The 16072-nt window shown below is 53.3% G+C and overlaps 1 protein-coding gene across 1 annotated transcript; it reads left to right on the forward strand.

The window, feature by feature from the left end:
• Nucleotides 1-10392: 10392 nt before the first annotated feature.
• Nucleotides 10393-15836, forward strand: LRP10 (LDL receptor related protein 10; the record flags this gene model as incomplete). Its single annotated transcript, XM_079700257.1, is given in 8 exon segments — nucleotides 10393-10419; nucleotides 10421-10541; nucleotides 10930-10974; nucleotides 11465-11600; nucleotides 12801-12991; nucleotides 13110-14127; nucleotides 14477-14606; nucleotides 14718-15836. Coding segments are annotated over 8 exon segments (2256 nt in total). The 3' UTR covers nucleotides 15306-15836.
• Nucleotides 15837-16072: the final 236 nt, after the last annotated feature.

Below are 16072 nucleotides of genomic sequence, written 5' to 3' on the forward strand. Positions count from 1 at the left end.
AGGGGGAAGAGGCGGAAGAGGCTTCCCAAGCTGGGAGAATTGCAGGGTGAAGGCTGCAAGGTCCCGTGCTTCTGACGTGCCTTGGGTCTGAGGGATCCAGCCCAGTGAGGCTGCACCGGGGACCCAGCTGAGTGAACCACCAGGTCAGGCTGGGTGAGGGGAGAGCAGAAGGCCCCGGGAGACCTGCAAATATTGCTTTCGCTGGCCCTACCCTGCTTTGTCCATTGGGCCTGACCCAGTTTCTATGGTTCCAAGTTCCTTTATTCGAAAGCAGCACATGTGAGTTAGAGCAGCCAGGAGGGAGCCAAGGGGAATCTGCAAGGAGGTTTGGGCAGAACCCAGGGAAGCGGGCTCTCAGGAGATTGGACTGTACTCTGCCCATCACTGCACCCCACACGTTTGGGGGAGCCATGGACACCCCTGACATCGACTCCCTTCTCGGGGCTCCTGCCACCAGCTGGGCCCATGCCTGCAAGGCTGCCAGCCAGGTGCTGGGTCCACGGGATGGGAAGGGAGGGCAAGATCTAAGAGGAGCTGGACTCTCTAGAGGAGAGGGGACTGAGCAGAGTGACCCCCACATACAATCTGGCCAGCTCTACTGGTCCTTCCCTGTCCTTCTCCCAGGCCCCATCTCCCCACAGTCTGACAGCCTTCCCAGTCCTTTGTTTACCCTCTGTATTCCCACTTCTCTTTCCAGCTAAGGGGAGGTGGTGGGAAACCACAAACATTGCCCCATTTTACAGATGCAGAAACTGAGGCCCAGATAAGACTTGCTCAAGCTCACAGCTCAGTAGTCCAAAATTAAAACCCAGGTCTGTCTGACTTTTTTTCCTGTACGGGTAGATTCTGACCATGTCTCTTGAGTGTCTCTTCCATTGTGGACTCCATGTAGCTGGGTGTCTGCATGGTAGTGTGTGTTCTGTGGAATCTGTCAGCATGTGTGTGCTTGCCTGCTGTGCTGTGTCGCAGGAGCACAGGGGAGAAGGGCTCTTCCTCAGGAGTCCGCTTGACCAGGAGTCACCTTCCTTCTTGGGGGCAGGAACAGGTATTCTGAGGGGATGGAGGAGGCATAGGACTCAGAAGCCAGAGGAATTGAATGGGACAAAGGCAGCAGCTGGGGGAGGGATGCAGGTGATGAATGTCTGAGACAGGGGCCTGGCAGGAGGGGGAGGCTTTCAGGGCAGTTCCCATTCCTTAAGGCCCCGGGAGACCCCAGGTGAGGTTGCTCCATTGTTCGGCAGTCCCTGTACCCCCATCCAACCCACCGCCCCAAATCTGAATTCACCTCCTTTAGGAGAGCAACTCCCGTCAGCCACCTAGCCTGTGGGTCTCTGCCTTCCTCACTCAGACAGTCTTGGGAGACTGGGGAGACCCAGAGGCAGCCTTCTTCAAGGGGGCTGGGCAGCCAAGGCCTGGAAAGGAGGCAGGCCTGACTGGCCAGAAGCCACCTTCCAAATGAGCTCACACACATACTTTCCACCCTGGCCCAGGGCCGCGGCTGGGTGCCTTCCAGGCCAGCCTTCCCCAGCCAGGCCCAGCCCCCTCTGTCCTCCCCTGTCCCTCAGCAGGCCTGGAGCCCGGGGTTCCACGACAGGATCAATCGGGCACCCCAGGCCAGGGCCATCACCACACTCCAAGGGAGCAGCTTTCCCTGCCTCCAGGCTGAGACCAGGTCTCCGCAGGGTCCCTTATTCCTCCAATGGGCCTTCGTGGCTTAGAGGAGGAGGAGACCAGTTTCCTGCACCCAAAGACCCACACCTGGATAGGGAGGGGCAGTAGAGGGGAAAGGAGAGGTGTCCACATTGTAGTGACTCGGAGGAAGCACTTCCTCAGAGAGCCTGAAGTAGCTCATTGACTCAGGGACTGGGCCAGGTCTGGGAGCTGCCTCACCATGGGTCACATCCTGCCCACTCACTTGATTTCCCGCTAGGGGCACTTCCCCGATTTGGGGCAGGATGGGGTCTGGGTGGGGCAAGGCCAGGCTGACCACAAAGCGGGGGAAAGATGGGTGCCTCCGAAGGGCCCAGCGGATTCACACACACATGACAGGCTCCAGCTCATTTTGATCCAGCCTGTGGTCAAAGACTTCACCCTTCGCCCAGCTTCCAGAGACATGTAGCACCAGGCCAGAGAGCAAGATCAATTCCCGAAAACGCTCTCCTTGGCCACTCTGTGCCTGGTTCTGTGCTAGGAGCGAGGCGGCCCTGACCCAACATCCTGGATCCAATATCTTTCTGAGGTTCCATGAGTTTGTATATACAGACACAGCAGACAATTGCTCCCATTTTGGATTCCAAAAATATGGGCACTGCAGGTAGATCACACAGGCTGCCGTTGCCCTCCAAGGCACAGGTGGTATAGTTCTGTCGAAGAATGACTATGATTCATAATACCTCTGACCCCATCACAGCCACCAGCCGGACGTTCTGTCCTCACTCCCTTACAAAAGAGTAGGATGGTGCTAGACACACAGGAGCCCCTTAATAAATGTTTACTGACTTGAATTGCCAGTGAGAGCTGTGATATACATACGTTAACAGCTGTAGTTGTGAATACAGAAGTATTCTGTACACGTGTAATATGTGTATACATAGTAAATTTATAGGCTAAAAAAATCACTGAGCTGTACACTTAAGTTTAGTACATTTTTTGAATTTTACTGTCTATTTCACCTCTTTCACCTCTTTGAATCTTTAAAAGGTTCAAAAAGAAAGAAAATATATCAAGGGAAGAGGTTCACAACTCCAGAACAATGGCTTTGTCCCTACAGACCTCCTCCTTATGTGCCAGCTCTATCCCAGAGCCTGCCCTTAATCAGGGAATGGTTGGTATTGGGTTGTGTTGGCCTACCTCTTCTGGAAATACCAATCCGCCAGGCTGCACTCCCAGGACAGCGTGCACCTGGACCCTGGAGCACCCAGCAGGAAGGTCTCTCTCCCTTCACTCCTCTAAGCTCCATGCCAGGTGTCCCCAGAGTCTCTCCTCCACTCTCCTGGTCTGTGCTCCAGAGGTCCCCCACCCCCACCCCATGCCTGCACAAAACTGCACATAAGTTCTGGGTGGAGGCAAGCTGGAGAAGGGGCCCAGAGCAACGCCCACCCCATCCTCTCTGTCTGGGCGCAGCCCCTTCTGCAGCAGAGACCGCTGGGGAGGGTTTGCAGGGTGGTAGCGCCCCCTCGTGCTCGGTGTTGGCACTGCAAGCCAAGCCCGGAGAACCGAGAGGTGGGGGCAAAGCCTGCAAAGCTCAGGGCCAAGGACACCACCGGCCTGTCCCTTCCCCCTTTCTACTTTCCACGCTTCCACCCAGGACACCTGTACTTAAAGGGGTGGGACTATGGGCGCGACAGGATGACAAGCCTTAGTCTTCCAGCTGCAGAGAGGGAAAAGTCAGTTTCCATCGTCTGTGCCTGTGCTGGGGGTTGGTGAACAGTCCTCGAATCACTCCAGGAAGGAAGAGGGAGTGGAAGGGGTGCAGGACAGAGGGTCTGCGGGAGGAAGTAAAGGGGGCACTGGAGTCCTGTCCTCTGAGTTGCCACACTGCCCTCCGGTGGACGCCTCAGACACTGATCCCTCCAGGATGCCTGTCCCCTGGGCTTGTCCAGGTGGGTCTGCACTCCTGGACCTCAGAATGCTAGAACAGAACTCCCTCTGGCCAAGGCAAGCGGGCCTCTGCGACTCCTGTATCTAAGAATGGGACATTTCTGCGCCACTTCTCTGAGGCCTTTGTAGGTCGTGCCCAAGCCTCCTTGGGGGCCTCTCACTTGCACGCATCCTCCTAAAGTCATCTGCACCCTGTGGCCGGGAGACTCCTTTAATCCTAGTCTTACATTTATAAAATTCTTAAATTTTGTAGTTCATAAAAATGCCTGTAGGTGTTTTGTGAATATCACTATATTATTGCCTATTTATGCTAAAAGTTTTCCTTTGTTAAATATAAACATTTAAAACACACCAAGCTGGGAGACTTCCCTGGTGGCGCAGTGGTTAAGAATCTGCCTGCCAATGCAGGGGACACGGGTTCGAGCCCTGGTCCAGGAAGATCCCCTATGCCATGGAGCAACTAACCCTGTGTGCCACAACTACTGAGCCTGAGCGCTGAGAGAGCCTGTGCTCTGCAACAAGAGAAGCCACTGCAGTGAGAAGCCCGCGCACCGCAACGAGAAGGGTAGCCCCCCCGCTTGCCGCAAGTAGAAAAAGCCTGTTCGCAGCCACGAAGACCCAATGCACCCAAAAATAAAAAGATAAATAAACAATTAATTAATTTTAAAAAATACACCAAATTGGGACTTCCCTGGTGGTCCAGTGGATAAGACTCTGCACTCCCAATGCAGGGGGCCCAGGTTGGATCCCTGGTCGGGGAATCCCGCGTGCACGCTGCAGTACCGCAACTATGAGCCTGCGTACCACAGCTAAGACCTGGTGCAGCCAAAATAAACAAATAAATATTTTTTAAAATAAATAAATAATAAATAATAAATAAAATACACCAAATATTTTCAAAACAGTCTTAGTATTTAATTTTTTAATACGCCAGAGGCCCCCAAAATGGACATGATTGAGGTGGCTCTCAAACCTCCAAGGGGTGTCCCTGACCAGGCATCTCATTCTTTCCAAAGCACAAGGGAACTTACTCCCGTCGACATATGGTAGAGTCTTCAATCCCCATTCCCTTCAAACACACAGGTTTCCCCATCTTGAAAAGCTCTCCTGGATTCTGCTGCAGTCTTAAATGATTTTTCTCATTTTCCCCTTTTCTCTCAAGCCAAGGTTTTCCAAAAGCTGTCTGTATTCCTTCCCCAGTCATTTCTTTTTAACCCAACCTCTATGTCTGCATCCCAACCAGGCATTTACTGAAACTTCTCCCTAAAAGGCCCTCGTGACCCCTTTCTTCCCACCCCAGGCCTCCTCTCTGCTTTCACTTTCTTTGGCCTTGTATTAGCATCTAACACAACTTGCTTTGAGAAGCTCCTTTGCTCTTGTCTTCCCGGAAGTTCTGCCATCCTACAATCCACAAGTCACAGTTTTCAAGGAGCCCTGAAAGCCCAGGACTGGTATCCCTCTGCATCGACCCTAACTGTGCCTTCAGCTCCTGTACCCTGAGCAGGGACTGTCTTTATTTGTTCCGTTAATTCCAGCTTCTGCCCTTCAGACTGTACAGAATAAACAAATTCTTGTTCCACGCTACAGCTCTTCAAATATTTGGATCTAGTTTTCATATATACAAACGCTCACTACAGTTAAACTTTTTTTAGGTGAAAAGCCTTTCTTGTTCCATAAACAGCTTTCATACAGAGCAGCTTAGAGACCCCTCACTATTCCTATCACCCTCCTCTGGATTAAATCATTTTGTCAGTCTTTTAAAATGTAGCTTCCCAGAGAAGCAGTACCACACAGTGGTTAGGACAAGGACTCTGGAGTTACACAATCTGGGTTTGGATCCAGCCTTTATGACTTATTGGTAGGGTGACCTTCAGCAAGCTGTGTATCCTCCCAGAGCTTCAATTTCCTCATCTTTAAAATGGGCTAATAATTCAAAGGGTAGTTGAGTGGATTAAAAGACATAATCCACGTGATGCCACGTGATGCCTATGATTGGCAGTCACTGATTCATTCATTCATTCATTCATTCAACTAATAGTTATTTATTGTCTACTTTATGCCAGACATTGCTTTTGGCACTGGGGATTCACCAGTAAAAGAATAGATCCTTGCCCCTATGGAACTTATATTTTTGTGTGTGGTGCAGGGAATAAACATGATAAATGAGTAAAATATAGTATGTTAGATAGTGATAAGAATTTTCCAAATTTTTAAGTTCTGTGTCCTTTTTGATGAACAATTCCACCTTTTTTTTTTTTTGCGGTACGCGGGCCTCTCGCTGTTGTGGCCTCTCCCGTTGCGGAGCACAGACTCCGGACGCGCAGGCTCAGCGGCCATGGCTCATGGCCGAGAGAAACCAGGCTGCTTCTTCAACACTTTGCTTAGAAATTTCCTCAGCCAAATATCCAATTTCATTCCTCACAAGTTCTACCTTCCACGGAACACTAGGACATGAACACAATTCAACCAAGTGCTTTGCCCCTTTATAACAAAGATCGCCTTTCCTCCAGTTTCCAACAATGTCTTCCTCATCTCCTTCTGAGAACTCATCAGAATAACATTTACCATCCATATTTCCACCAACATGTTCACTTAGGTATCCTCTGAGAGATTGAGTCTCTCTCTGTAGCTCTCTTCTTCTGAGCCCTCATAAGAACCAGCCTTAACAGTCCATTCACAGCAATGTAGGCTTTCTCTAGCATGCACCTCCAGTCTTCCAGCCTCTGCCCATCACCCGGTTCTAAAGCTGCTTTCACATTCTTATGTATTTGTAACAACAGCACCCCAACTTCTCAGTACCAAGTTTCCATCTTAGTCCATTCAGGCCACTGTAACAAAATACAACCAATTGGGTAGCTTATAAACAAGGGAAATTTATTGCTCACAGTTCTGGAGGCTGGGAAGCCCAAGATCAAGGTGCCAGCATAGTCACCTTCTGGTGAGGACCCTCTTCCTGGTTCACAGCCAGTGTTTTCTATGTCCTCACATGATGGAAAGGGCTAAGGATCTCTCGAGAGCCTTTTTTACTAGTCCCATTCTGAGGGCTCCACCTCATGACTGAAGCATCTCCCAAAAGCCCACTTCCTAATACTATCATCTTTGGAGGTTAGGAGGAAATCAAGAGATGAGTTGGGGGTGGGAGGAGGGACACAAACATTCAGACTAGAGCACCTTGGCTGCTGCACATGCTAGTAGCTTGATCTTGAGCAAGTTATCTAACCTATCTGTGACTCAGTTTCCTCAATTATAAAATGAGGACAAAAATAACACCTACTTCCTGGAGGTGTGGTGAGGATTAAATCAGATGATATATGTGCAGTGCTGAGAAGAGTGCCAAACATATGGTGAGTACTCTATCAAAGTTAGATACTGGTGGGACTTCCCTGGTGGCGCGGTGGTTAAGAATCGTCTCCCAGTGCAGGGGACATGGGTTCGAGCCTTGGTCCGGGAAGATCCCACATGCTGCGGAGCAACTAAGCCTGTGAGCCACAACTACTGAGCCTGCATTCTGAAGCCCGTGAGCCACAACTACTGAGCCCACGTGCCACAACTACTGAAGCCCGTGCACCTAGAACCCGTGCTCCAAAAGAGAAGCCACCACAATGAGAAGCCTGTGCACCGCAACGAAGAGTAGCCCCTGCTCGCCGCAACAAAGACCCAACGCAGCCAAAAAAAAAAAAAAAAAAAAAAAAAAGATACTGGCATTTTGAAAACCAAATATCTGCCCATTTTCCAGGACTTCCACTATTTTTCACAATTTCTCAGAGTCCCAAGAACATCTCCACAGACCCATTTCTAAATGTACTTGGTCTACATTGTGATATATATGGGCTTGGACACTTAAAATCACTAAACGGGGGCTTCCCTGGTGGCGCAGTGGTTGAGAGTCTGCCTGCTAATGCAGGAGACACGGGTTCAAGCCCTGGTCTGGGAGAATCCCACATGCCGCGGAGCAACTAGGCCCGTGAGCCACAACTACTGAGCCTGCGCGTCTGGAGCGTGTGCTCCGCAAAAAGAGAGGCCGCGATAGTGAGAGGTCCGCGCACCGCGATGAAGAGTGGCCCCCGCTCGCCACAACTAGAGAAAGCCCTCGCACAGAAACGAAGACCCAACACAGCAAAAATAAATAAATTAATTAATAAACTCCTACCCCCAACATCTTCTTTAAAAAAAAAAAAAGAACCCTCTGCTGTCACTTCCTGCCTCACTCTCAACTAAAGACCTCTACCTTCACTTCATTAAAAAAAAATAAAGAAAAGAAAAGAAAAGAAAAAAATCACTAAACGAATTAAAGCTTAAACTAATTATAGGTTCTCTTTCACTTCTTCCTATTTTCTTTTGGCTCAAATTCACTCTTTTTTTTTGCCTGTGTTGGGTCTTCATTGCTGTGCGCGGGCTTTCTCTAGTTGCGGCGAGCAGGAGCTACTCTTCGTTGTGGTGCGCAGTCTTCTCATTGTGGTGGCTTCTCTTGTTGCAGAGCACAGGCTCTCGGCTCGTGGGCTTCAGTAGTTGTGGAACGTGGGCTCAGTAGTTGTGGCTCGAGGGTTCTAGAGCGCAGGCTCAGTAGTTGTGGCATATGGGCTTAGTTGCTCCGCGGCATGTGGGATCTTCCCGGACCAGGGCTCGAACCCATGTCCCCCGCATTGGGAGACGGATTCTTAACCACTGCGCCACCAGGGAAGTTCCCAACCTAGATCTTGATTTTTTTTTTTTTTTTCAAATCTTAGTTTATTCAGCATTCCAGGCCATGGGCTCTTCCTCCTCCTCCTACCCCTTACAACTCTTCCCATCTCACCACCACTTTTCCTGTTTTATTTCTAAATTCATTTCTAAACTCCCCACATGCCCACTCCCAAGTACTCCCCATGGCTGACTTTTTAAATTTATATATCTGACCTCTCTTCCCAACTATTCTGTAAGCTCCTTGAAGTTAAAGTGAAATCTTACAAGTTCCAGGCATCTGCTAAGTACCCAGCATAGAGAACACAGCCTGCACTCAACTAAAACTTCCATGATCGCTTTCAGGACTTAAGTATTTTTAATTTCCCCAACCTCTCTGACCTGCTTCCCTTTATTCAACATCCTCCTCCCACATTTAGGGTTCTATTTCACCCCTCATTAATCCCAAGGGCTATAGTAGAGAACAGAGAGAGACCAAGGAACCAAGTTCCCTTGGCATGGGACCAAGATCCAGGTGGCAGAAGGACTTTTTATGGCCAAGTCTATGGCTTCAGGCCCTGCTGAGGTCTCAGCTTTGAACACATCAAAACTGATGTCAACAACAAATGTCATGAACAGAAAACTGTTTGTACCATTTGTAGAGAGGAGAGAGTAGTAAGGTTCTGAATGTACACTCTGTCCAAAGCCAGATCGCCTAGGTTCAAACCCTTGTTTCAGCATTTACTAGATCCATGATCTTGGGCAATTCTAAATCCCTCTGTACCAGAGTTTCCTTACCTGTAACATGGGAGTAACAATGATAACCACCTCACAGGACTGTGGAGAGGATTAAAAGAGCAAATACTTGAAAAGTGCTTAGATCTGTGCCTGAAATGTGAAAAAAAAAGCTCAAAAACTATTTGCTATTGTTACTGTTTACTATTATAACCTATAAGTGCCACAAGAAATCTGCAACCCCAAGCCCACATAAATTAGAAATATCTCTTGTGACTAATAATAATAATTGCTAGCAGGTACGAAACACTCCCTAGATGCTCAACTTGTATTATCTCCCTAAATGTTGACAATAACCTTAAGAGGGAATTGTACATTATTAACCCCATTTTACAATTGAGAAGCACAGAGAGGTTAAACAATTTTCTCAACGTCACATAGCCAGCAAGAAGGGAAGGCACATTTATTCCTTTATTGAATTACTGTGTCTCAGCAGGAGAGAAGCCTTGTGGGTACAAAGGTAAACAGTCTAGGCCCCAGCCTACAGGAAGTTTCAGTTTCCACAGCAGGGGAGGGGCAGGGGCAGGAAAGAGTAAACAAATAGTTACAACACCGTGTGGTAATTGCTATAATAGAGGCTCATCAAGAAAAGTGCTACCGCATCCCAGACACTGGGACCAGAAAAGTACTGAGAGCTTAAGGATTCAAAGGAAAGACATGACAGTTCCGGAATAAGCAGTTGCCCTTTGACAGACGTGTCCTGTAACTAACGTTACACGGAAAGGACTAAACAAAGCAGAGTTAAATGTGGAAGCTGAGCGCCTTCAAAGCCCAAGTGACAGGACCCTGCACGACCGGAAAGGGGTTAAGACGGGCGGGTGGGCGGAGAGCGCGTTGATTGGCAGGGGTGGGGCCAGGCTCGTCACCCGCCCCCTCCTCCGCCCGGGCTCCTCCAACCCCTGGGCTGGCGTGGGTACAGTCTGGGCGAGGGACTGGGCGCTGTGCCGAGCCGCCTGTCCCCCTCCCCCGCTCCCCTGCCGCGTTCCGCGGGCTGGACGCGCTGGAGAAGTTGAGCATCGCCCGGGCCGGCCCTGGGGGCTGACAGTCGGTAAAGTTTGGCCTGAAGAGGAAGTGGCCTCAAGCCCCAGCAGGTGGCGGCCAGGCCTGGACTGGGGCGCTCGCGGCCTGCGGGCCGGCTCTAGGCGAGGGCGCGCCCCAGAGCCGGTCTTCCAGCCGATTTCCGGGGCTTCGGGGCCCGGCCTCGGGAGGGAGCGAGGCGGCGGCCGGGAAAAACAACTCCGAAGTTGGCGAGAGGCACCGCCCCTGCGCTCGGGCCGCCTCCGTCCCCCACCCGCCCCCAGCCCTGGCCTCCAGAGCACCGGTCGAGGAGCCCGGGCCATGGAGGCCCCTCGGGGAGGCGGCACTGGGAGGCCAGGACGCCCGGAGCGGCGCCGCCTCCCCACTGGGTAGACCACCGAAGCTCCGGGACTCTTCTTGCACCTCCGGACGGCTCACGATGCTGCCGGCCATCCTTCTCCTCCTTCTGGGTAAGAAACCGAAAACGAGACTACTCGCCCGGCAACCCGCTCCCAGGGCTGTCACCGGGCCCGGGGGCTCTAGCTCCCTTCCTCCTACGTGGCCCCTCACTTTACCCTGCCCGCCCGTGCCCGGCACTGCCTGCCCCAATCCCCGGGAACTCTCTAGCCGCTCTCCTCAGCCCGCATCCTCCCTCTGGCTTCCGTAGATCACCGTACCCACCCCATAGGCCGTGCTGCCGGACCTTCCTTCGAGGTCACACACCGCTGCCTTCCTCTGCTCCACTACCCCTTCCTGTAAACTACCCGGAAGCCGCAGATGGCTCCCTTTCCTACTTGAGTCGCTCAGGTGAAGAAAACTCCGAAGCGTGACTCTTGCCCTTTCTCGCTCTTCCTCTAGGAGGCGCTGTGGCCCACCCAGACAGAATCATTTTCCCAAATCCTGGTGAGTAGAGGATGCCCCGGGGGTCCCATGGGCTTGGTAATGAGGGAGGACCCAAGAGAAAGACTCTCTCTTCCTTGACTTCCTCTAGTGCCTACCGTAGTTTTAGAGTGGAGGTCATCCACCCTTTATTTTACAGATGGGGAAACTGAGACCTAGCATAAGGCCTCAGCCAGTAGTTATGTACTTTTTCCCCAAATATCCATCCTTGATCGGATGTAGTCTCCCTGAGGATAGAAACAGTATTTCCGGTTCCTCCTGGCCCAGTGGCTGGCACAAAGCAGACCTCATATTGCTTGTGGTGGTGATACCCAAGGTGGAACTATGATGAGTGTGGAGAGACAGGGGCCTGCTGAAGACTATGCCTTTAGAGTGTGTGTCGCTGGGGCAGGGGAGTTTCTGTGCTCCTTCTTGAAAAACCCAGGCCCTTGGAGGAGGCGTGGCATGGTAAGAGGCTCTCAACCGATGTCCCTACCTTCCTCTCTCTCTCCAGCCTGTGAGGATCCCCCGGCAGTGCTCTTGGAAGTGCAGGGCACCTTACAGAGGCCCGTGGGCCGGGACAGCCGCAGCTCCCCTGCCAACTGTACCTGGCTCATCCTGGGCAGCAAGGAGCAGACGGTAACGGTCAGGTGAGAAGCAGAGCAAGACCCTATTCCTTTCCCTCACCCCTCCTCCTCTACCATGGAAAAGACTTCAGGGATCTTCTCCATGGAGCTTCCATCCCTGTCAACAGGGGGAAGAGGAGAATTAGATTTGGCCTAGTCTTCCCTAAAAGCCTGGCTTGTTTCGTGGTGAACTGGAACTGCCTGGAGTGGACATCTAGCTTGGGTCTTGTCATCTCTGAAGGACAACAGAAACAGTCCTTTCCTCTAGAAACAGTTCTTTCTGATACGGCTGCTTGGAGGAGTCCTTCAATCCATTGCACGTCCTTGCCTGGGATTCAAAGCTATTCCTTCATCAGCTTAGAACCTTCCTCAGCCTCCCCAGATCGTTTTTTTTTTTTTTAATTAATTAATTTATTTATTTAATTTTGGCTGCACTGGGTCTTAGTTGTGGCACATGGGATCTTCGTTGGGGCATGAGGGATCTCTAGTTGCGGCACACAGGCTCTTAGTTGCGGCACGCAGACTTCTTCATTGTGGCATGTGGGATCTAGTTCCCCGACCAGGGATTGAACCCACGCCCCCTGCATTGGGAGCGCAGAGTCTTACTCACTGGACCACCAGTGAAGTCTCTCCCCAGATCTTTTAAACAGTCCAGGTCTCCCTGGGCTCCTCCAACCGTGGGCCGTAGGGTTGGGGCCCATGTTGAGTACCTGGCTATTTGCTTCCTACAGCTCACTTCCCATGAATTTACCCAGAAAAGGGTAGGTGAAGGGAGAGGGCAATCTGGGGAGAGATAGTTGGGGCAGAGGGATCAGAATGCCATGGTGATCTCAGGTCTCACCACTGGGCACTGGGAGGGGATGGTGAGTTCTGGTTAATTAAGCTGTATGGTAATTGCCGGTTACTGCTAGCACCAGACTCGGGTGACAGTGCTACAACAACAGGAAAGCACTGAATCTGTCCTAACTCAGTCCAGAACACAAGGCAGTTTTTCCAAAAGGCTCTAGGATGTACTCATGGTCTCATGGTGCCATAGGCCTCTGTTAGGGCTGTTGCCTTGATTACAAAGGAATTTGGCTAACTCCATTTTCATTTGGCTATTTGGATTGTGGATAAGCAGGTGTTCGTGCTTCTTGGAGTAGAACGGGCCTGACAACACTGGGGGAGGAAGAAGCCAGCAGTGGTCAAGAATATCTTACGTCCTGCTCTCCTTCACCCCTGTAGGTTCCAAAAACTGCGTCTGGCCTGTGGCTCAGAGCACTTAATCCTGCGCTCCCCCATCCAGCCACAGATCTCCCTGTGTGAGGCACCTGCCAGCCCTCTGCAGCTGCCTGGAGGCAACGTCACCATCACCTACAGCTATGCTGGGGCCAGAGCACCCATGGGCCAGGGCTTCCTGCTCTCCTACAGCCAAGGTGGGCTGGACAGGGCTGTCTGTAGTGCTACTAGAACTGGCAGTGGAAGCCTGAGGGAGGAGGGGAGGATCCTGGCAGCTCCAGTGCTTCACAGCCCCTCTCCATGGTGCCTCTGCAGATTGGCTGATGTGCCTGCAGGAAGAGTTCCAGTGCCTGAACCACCGCTGTGTGCCCTTGGTCCAGCGCTGTGACGGGGTCGATGCCTGTGGCGATGGCTCTGACGAGGCAGGTTGCAATTCAGACCCCTTCCCCAACCTGACCCCGGCCCCTGTCCCCACCCCACCCTGCAATCACACCTTGGAAGACTTCTATGGCGTCTTCTCCTCCCTCGGATACTCACACCTGGCCTCAGTCTCCCACCCCCAGTCCTGCCTCTGGCTGTTGGACCCCCATGATGGCCGGCGCCTGGCAGTGCGCTTTACAGCCCTGGACCTGGGCTATGGAGATGCAGTGCATGTGTATGATGGCGCCGGGCCCCCCGAGACCCTCCGGCTACTGCGCAGCCTCACCCACTTCAGCAATGGCAAGGCTGTCACCGTGGAGACACTGTCCGGCCAGGCCACCGTGGACTACCACACAGTCGCTTGGAGCAGCGGTCGGGGCTTCAATGCCACCTACCACGTGCGGGGTTACTGCTTGCCTTGGGACCGACCCTGCGGCTTAGGCTCTGGCTTGGGGGCTAGCGAGGGCCTAGGCGAGCGCTGCTACAGCGAGGCACAGCGCTGCGATGGCTCATGGGACTGCGCCGACGGCACGGACGAGGAGAACTGCCCCAGCTGCCCACCTGGACACTACCCCTGTGGGGCCTCTGGCACCCCCGGTGCCACAGCCTGCTACCTGCCTGCTGACCGCTGCAACTACCAGACTTTCTGTGCTGATGGAGCAGACGAGAGACGCTGTCGGCACTGCCAGCCTGGCAACTTCCGGTGCCGGGATGAGAAGTGCGTGTATGAGACATGGGTGTGCGACGGGCAGCCAGACTGCGCTGACGGCAGCGACGAGTGGGACTGCTCGTATGCCCTGCCCCGCAAGGTCATTACCGCCGCGGTCATTGGCAGCCTTGTGTGCGGCTTGCTGCTGGTCATTGCCCTGGGCTGCACCTGCAAGCTCTATGCCATTCGTACCCAGGAGTACAGGTCAGTGGAAATGCAGCTGGCGGTAGAGGCATGGGGACTGAGGGCCGGACAGGGCCTGTGCAGCCACAGAAGACCAGAGGGCGCCCACGCTGGGGACAGGTTCTGGTGACCAGCGTCTGGGTTGGCTCCTAGGGTTGTCTAGCTTGGCAGGCATGCTCCTCTGAGTGGGGGACAGGTCTAGATCCTGAAAGCCATCTCAAGGAAGGAGGGGGATGTCAGATGACTTTGGAAAGCCGTGGCCTAGCTCCGGGTGCCCCGGCCTGGGTGCGGAGGAAAGAGGCCTGTCCAGGCTGGGGCAGGTGGCTCTGGTGAGCAGCACCCGTGACCGAGCCGTCCTCGTCCCTTCCAGCATCTTCGCACCCCTCTCCCGGACAGAGGCAGAGATTGTGCAACAGCAGGCGCCTCCCTCCTATGGGCAGCTCATTGCCCAGGGCGCCATCCCACCTGTAGAGGACTTCCCTACAGAGAACCCGAATGACGTAAGTCACCCTCCCCAGCCGGACCACCTCCCACTTCGGGCCCGCCCTTCTTTCAGGCTTCTGGCCATCCCCACCCCCTCTGACTCTGGTGTCTTCATCCTCTCCTTGCAGAACTCCGTGCTGGGCAACCTGCGTTCTCTGCTACAGATCTTGCGCCAGGACATGACTCCAGGGGGCGCCTCAGGCACCCGCCGCCGCCAGCGTGGACGCTCTATGCGCCGCCTAGTGCGCCGCCTCCGCCGCTGGGGCCTGCTTCCGCGAACCAGTCCCCCAGCCCGGACCTCTGAGACCAGATCCCAGGTCACACCTGCTGCTGCTCCCCCTGAGACCTTAGATGGCAGCACAGGTCCAGCCCGTGAGGGCGGGGCGGTGGGTGGGCAGGATGGGGAACAGGCACCCCCGCTGCCTGTAAAGGCTCCACTGCCACCTGCCAGCACGTCTCCAGCCTTCCCCACTGTCCCCGAGGCCCCAGGGCCACTGCCTGCTGCGCCCCTGGAGCCATCACTGCTGTCTGGAGTGGTACAGGCCCTGCGAGGCCGCCTCCTGCCCAGCCTGCGGCCCCCAGGACCAACCCGGGCCCCACCTGGACCCCACACAACAGTCCTGTCCCCAGAGGACGAGGACGATGTGCTGCTGGTGCCACTGGCTGAGCCCGGGGTCTGGGTGGTCGAAGCAGAAGATGAGCCACTGCTGGCGTGAGGTGACCTGGCTCCCCTGGGTGCTCTATTCACAGTGATAGCAACCCTTTAGAGGGCAGCTCAGCTTCCCTTCCACTACTTCCCTCCCTGTCCCTCAGTGTGAGGGCACTTGATGGGCCTCCCGTGGATCCCATGTAGCTGCTATAAAGTTAGGTGTCCCTCAGGCAGGGAGAGAGCTCACACAGAGCCCCCTCTCTGTGCATGGCCAGAGACCGCAGTCCTCCACTACCCTCTCCCCACACCACCACCATTTGGGTGGCTGTTTTTAAAAAGTAAAATTCTTAAAGGGTCATAGGCCTGGACACTCCATCCTTGCCAAACCCACCCAAAAGTGGCCTTAAGCACCAGAATGCCAATTGGCTGGAGACTTCCAGCCCCCAAGGGGAGGATTTGGGCAGGCCCTGGGGTTTTGCCAATGGTGATCCATCCCACAAGGCCTAGCTCATAAAAAGAGCACAGCAAATGCTTTTGTTCCATAGCCAGGTCATTGTCCAGGAAGCCAAGGTTGAAAATAAAGGAATCAGAAACTTAAGATTTTTGTAACTGAGCTGTGAGCATGAGCCCCGCCTCTCTGCCCATCTCAGCTTATGCTCCCCTCACCTTCTCCCTATGAAGCCCTTTGCTCTGCCCTCCACCTCCTGGCCTTTTCCTATTTATCTTCCAACCACCCCATCCTTGGTTTTTATACCACTCAGAGGGTAAGAAAATTCTAGGAACCCTAAGACTAACCCTCTCCACCTCCACTCACTGCCTGGGGCCCAGCTCTAC

This window comes from Hyperoodon ampullatus (assembly GCF_949752795.1).
Source record: "Hyperoodon ampullatus genome assembly, chromosome: 3".
NCBI lineage: Eukaryota > Metazoa > Chordata > Mammalia > Artiodactyla > Ziphiidae > Hyperoodon > Hyperoodon ampullatus.